The sequence below is a fragment of the Tupaia chinensis genome, unplaced genomic scaffold (genome assembly GCF_000334495.1).
Source record: "Tupaia chinensis unplaced genomic scaffold, TupChi_1.0 Scaffold000330_1, whole genome shotgun sequence".
In the NCBI taxonomy this organism is placed as follows: domain Eukaryota; kingdom Metazoa; phylum Chordata; class Mammalia; order Scandentia; family Tupaiidae; genus Tupaia; species Tupaia belangeri.
In genome coordinates, this window is record NW_006159824.1 from 1,633,682 (window position 1) to 1,638,899 (window position 5,218).

Below are 5,218 nucleotides of genomic sequence, written 5' to 3' on the forward strand. Positions count from 1 at the left end.
AGACATAGAGACAGAAAGTGAGAAATCACCCCCCAGGGGGGATGGCCACGCCGCAATCCCTTCTCCTCCATTCTCCTCTCGGGATCTTCGGCACGCACGCACACGCACCCGGCGTGAGTTTTAAGCCACCGGGTCCGGGACACGAACCGCGGTCGACTATGTGGGAGTCCAGCGACATAGCCATTACGCTAACTGCTGGTTCCCCCAATAAATAATTCTTTAAAAAAAAAAAAAAAGAAAGAAAGAAAATACTAAGGAATGGACCAGCATATGACATAATGGTTACATCTCTGGACTCTCATATAGTCGACTGAGGTTCGAGTCTTGGACCCAAAGGCATAAAACACACCAGGTGTGTGTGCACGTGTGCCCAAGATTCCAAGAGGAGAATGGAGGAGATGGAATTGTGGTGTGGCCATCCCCCCTGAGAATGATTTCTTGCTTTCTGTCTCTCCACTGAGTGCATGTACCCTATAGCAAAAATCTCTCTTAAAAAAGAGGAAAAAAAAAGAAAATGCTAAGGAAGTCAGTCGCCAAAAAAGAATAACTTCCTTTTACTCTCATTATAGTCATTTTCATTTGTTTAAAGGTTTTTGCCATAGGGCACATGGACTTGCTGGAGAGAGACAGAGGCAGACAGTGAGAGGGAAAGTGAGAAATCACCCCCGGGGGGATGGCCACATTGTAGTTCCTTCTCTTCCATTCTCCTCCTGAGGTTTTGTGCACGCACACACATATACCTGACATGGGCTTCAAGCCAGCTGGGACTGGAACTTGAACTACAGAGTTGCCATGTGGGATTCAGTACCTTATCCACCATACTACTTGCTGGCCCTTTTTAAAAACAAAGCTTAAAAACACTTTTCTGGCATACTCATAGAAAGGTCTCTGGACACAAACCCAGAACCTTTCCACAGGAGTTGGCCTTGTGAAGGGCTGTGTTTTTACCATTGATCCAAGAGCTGACCCCTTTTCCCTTCACTTCACAGATGAGAAAACAGAGAGAGGCTGAGTAACTTGCTCATAATCATATAACCAGTAAGTGGTAGAGAGCATGGGTTCAAACTCAGGAAGTCTAGCTTGGAGTCCATTTTCCCAATCTCTGTGCTCCTTTACCTCTATGAGCAAAAGATGGCAGTTTTGGGACCAGCAGTTAGCGTAATGGCTATGTCACTGGACTCCCACATAGTCGACCATAGTTCGAGTCCCATACCCGGTGGCTTAAACTCACGTCGGGCGCATGTGCGTGCATGCCCAAGATCCCGAGAGGAGAATGGAGGAGAAGGGATTGCGGTGTGGCCATCCCCCCCTGGGGGGTGATTTCTTGCTTTCTCTCTCTCTGTCTCTGTCTGGTGAGCACAAGCGCCCTATAGCAAAAACCTCTCCAAAAAAAAAAAGATGTCAGTTTTGCCAGGCCCTGGGTTCATAAGCATCTTCCCTTTGACTTCCCTGCATGCCTACTTTACCAAGAGGTGGCAGGGGAGGGGGGGTTTCCTCTGTTGGCTTGTTCATCTTGGAACAAAATCCTCATCTTCTCAAGAAGAGGGTTCTCCCACCTTCTGGGTGGCTGAGGACCTGCTGGCTCCACCTCTGGTGACTTTCAGAACTGCCCAGCAGGCCAGGACCAGCAGTTAGCTTAATGGCTATGTCACTGAACTCCCATGTAGTCGACCGCGTTTCGAGTCCTGTACCTGGTGGCTTAAACTCACGCTGGGCGCGTGTACGTGCGTGCCCAAGATCCCGAGAGGAGAATGGAGGAGAAGGGATTGCGGTGTGGCCATCCCCCCACAGGGGGGTGATTTCTCGCTTTCTGTCTCTATGTCTCTCTCTGTCTTTCTAGTGAGCGCACTCCCCCTATAGCCAAAACAAACAAACAGAAAAAACCTCTCCATAAAAGAAAAGAAAAGAACTGCACAGCAGGCTGAAGAAAAAAACCTGTGGGGCCACTTTCCAAAGGTGTAGCAGAACCCTGAATCTTCATCCACTCATGTCCCCCGTCCAGAACATGTCAAGCAGATAGCATGACATATGCAAAAATGCAGAAGTTCAGAAAAAGCTAGTCATGACTGTGGAACAGATGAGGTGAGAAGCTGACGGGCAGGAGGTCTGAGAGGGAGGGAAAGGAGATGGGATGGAAAGGTAGCCAAGGTTTACCTTTGATTACCGTGAAAGGCCTTCTACAGGAAATAGAGAAATGTAATATTTACTCCCACACGCAATGGAGAACCATTGAAGGACAAGCTGGGTTTTTTTTAGGTTTATAGTTTCACTACTTAAGCTGTTTTTGTTTTCGTTACAGGCAGTCTTTCTCAACGATTAGGAAACACTGCCATCCTGTGGCTGTTGGTTGATGCATACCTCAAACTGTAAGTTGCAAAATTTTCTATTAATATATTGTTTAATAATTAAGCCAAAGACTGCATCTCTTGATTCAAACAAGTGAAGCGAAGCAACGTTAACCTGTAAAAAGGGATACATCTCATAACATTTTCCAAGGAATCAATACCTGGGTTCAATTCTGTGTTGTTTTTTTTTTTTTTACTTTGCTTTTAAAAAATTCTAGCCCAAGTCTTCAGAGGTTCTGACTGCAAGGATCCTTTCTATATCCAATGACTTCTATTTTAGACTCATAAGCTCTTAGGCCCTGTGAATGTTCTGTTCTTCTCAGGGTAGTGTGCACCAAACTGTCTCCTGGCCATTTCCCTCAGCTGTGGCTTATTGTATTAATAATTCAGTCCTATGATCCCGCAGTTGGACAGACCTGGATTGAAATATTTCCGCCATTTTATTTTTCATTTCTTTTCTTTTTCTTTCCCTCTTTCTTTCTTATTTTTTTTCTTTTTTTTTTTTTTAGCTGAGTGATTTGGGCAAATCACCTAACCTCTCTGAGAGCCTCCGTTACCGCACCTGTAAAATGGGCATGACACCTCCATAGGATTATTGTAGGGATAAAACGCTAATGTGTGGGGCCAGCAGGTGGCATGGTGGCTAAGGCACTGGACACTCCTGGTGGCTTGCCTTCTCACTTTTCTTCTTTCTATGTGTCTGTCTTTCTCTGATCAAATGAAAATAAATGAATGAATGAATAAAATTTTAAAAATTCTTAAGCAAAAGCTAACTTGTGAAGGAGTGCCTGACACGTAATAGGTTCTCATATCCATGGAGTCCTGTCCCTTCACTCTTCCTTGAGCCAAAGTTCTTGTTCAGCACGCGTCAGGCGCTTAGTGGAAGGCTGTGATTTGGTATCTGAGATTTACCTGGTCCTCAGCAATGTTCCTAAGAGCAAAACTACTCATATGCTGTGTTGGTCCCCCGCACTGGGGACGACCCCTATTTCCATGTTTTAGCAGCGCACCCTGGGCTTGCTGGGGATTGTAATCCATGCGTCTCCTCCGTGCTCGGCAGGCGACAGGTGCGTGGGCGTTAGTCGGGCGGGGCGGGTGGCATTCATTCCCCGCTGCTCCCTTCCTGGGGATTGAGGTTGTGGGTGTGGATAATTCAATCCTCGTGGGACTCGGCGTCTGGTCTCACCCGCGGCTCGGCGGATTGGCTAAGTGTTTCAGCTCGCTCCCGCCCTCCGAAACTCCGCGTCCCAGGTGGCTCAGTCCCCGGTGGTGATCTCTGTTTATGAAGACAGCCCGTCCAAGTTGGGCTCCATCTCTACTCGCTCCCCTCCGGGGCCCCGCCCGCCCGGGAAGCGGGGAGAAAACCGGGCCCAGCCACTCCTCGCCCTTCCCCTCCCCCCACCGCCCGGAGAGGTCGGGTAAGGGGCAAGGGGAGTGTGTGGGAGGGCGAGCCTCCAGCCTGGCGACCCGGCTGTCCCCAGTCCCGGTACCTCGCGCGGACCCAGGAGTGCTAGCTCTAGGCCTGCCTCCCGCTGCCTCCGCCCCCGCCCTATCCTGCTCCGGGTAACGTGCCCACCTTGGGCGAGCTGCCAGAGGCTGGACCCCAGGGATGCCAGCTCCTTCGCGGAGACATGGACGTGGAGACTTCACTCATAGGTCTTTCCCCACCTCTGCAGACGGCGATGACCCCCAAGCCGGCTGGACCCCCGGACGGGGGCTGGGGCTGGGTGGTAGCGGCCGCAGCCTTCGCGGTGAACGGGCTCTCCTACGGGCTGTTACGCTCCCTGGGCCTCGCCCTCCCTGACCTCGCCGAGCACTTTGATCGCAGCGCTCAGGAAACTGCGTGGGTCAGCGCCCTGGCCTTGGCGGGGCAGCAGGCAGCCAGTGAGGGGGGGTCCCCAGGTGGGAGGCGGGAATGGGGTGGAGGGGTCTTGAGTGTTCTACTAATGGGAGACCCATCTGATTACCAGGCAACCTGAGAAAGGGCGACAGGTGGAACCACGTTCTAGAAAAGCGCGGGTCTGGAGGTCAAGGGGAGGAGTTTAGGCCAGGCAAACAGCCAATGAGAAGTGTTGGAGAGACTTTGGGGGTCTGGGGGCGTGTCTTCTGTTGACTCCGCCCCCTTCTAGGCCCAGTGGGCAGCGCCCTGAGCACACGCTGGGGGGCGCGCCCGGTGGTGATGGTTGGGGGCGTCCTTACCTCGCTCGGCTTCGTCTTTTCGGCTTTCGCCCGCAGTCTGCTGCACCTCTACCTCGGCCTGGGCCTCCTCGCTGGTGAGGAGAGCGGGATGCCCGAGTGTTTCAGGGGTGATGGTGGGGATAGGAGCTTGTCCGGGACTCCGGGGGCGGGCGGGGGGCGGAGCTTCAGCAGGTGTCCGCGTCCGGGCCCTCAGCCGGTGCTATCCATTCGCAGGCTCCGGCTGGGCCCTGGTCTTCGCCCCTGCCCTCGGTACCCTCTCCCGTTACTTCTCCCGCCGCCGAGTCTTGGCGGTGGGGCTGGCGCTCACCGGCAACGGGGCCTCCTCGCTGCTCCTGGCGCCCGCCTTGCAGCTGCTCCTTTTGGGCTGGCGCGGCGCCTTCCTCCTCCTGGGCGCTATCACGCTCCACCTCACCCCCTGTGGGGCCCTGCTGCGACCGCTGGCCCTCCCTGGCGACCCCCTGGCCCCACCCCGCGGCCCCCTAGCTGCTCTCGGCCTGGGGCTCTTCACACGCCGGGCCTTCTCAGTCTTTGCCCTGGGCACAGCCCTGGTCGGGGGCGGGTACTTCGTCCCCTATGTTCACTTGGCTCCCCACGCTTTAGACCGGGGCCTGGGGGGCTACGGGGCAGCGCTGGTGGTGGCCATGGCTGCGGTGGGGGATGCGGGCGCCCGGCTG

At 53.6% G+C, this 5,218-nt stretch overlaps 1 protein-coding gene and 1 long non-coding RNA gene across 3 annotated transcripts in view; one reads left to right on the top strand and one right to left on the bottom strand.

Annotated features, from left to right (window-relative positions):
* LOC114008372 (uncharacterized) overlaps positions 1-4,629 on the bottom strand; it is a 12,559-nt gene extending 7,930 nt beyond the window's left edge. For both annotated transcript variants that reach the window (XR_003549922.1, XR_003549921.1), the window contains exons 1-2: positions 4,545-4,629; positions 3,258-3,621 (exon numbers count right to left, since the gene is read on the bottom strand). This is a non-coding gene — a long non-coding RNA (uncharacterized LOC114008372). The remainder of the gene's footprint in view (positions 1-3,257; positions 3,622-4,544) is intronic.
* The window catches only part of SLC16A11 (solute carrier family 16 member 11), a 2,102-nt gene continuing 811 nt past the window's right edge, over positions 3,928-5,218 (top strand). Inside the window, 3 exon segments of the mRNA XM_027773175.1 lie at positions 3,928-4,229; positions 4,475-4,618; positions 4,758-5,217. Of these exon segments, the coding sequence (XP_027628976.1) occupies positions 3,977-4,229; positions 4,475-4,618; positions 4,758-5,217 (857 nt within the window). The 5' untranslated portion in view covers positions 3,928-3,976.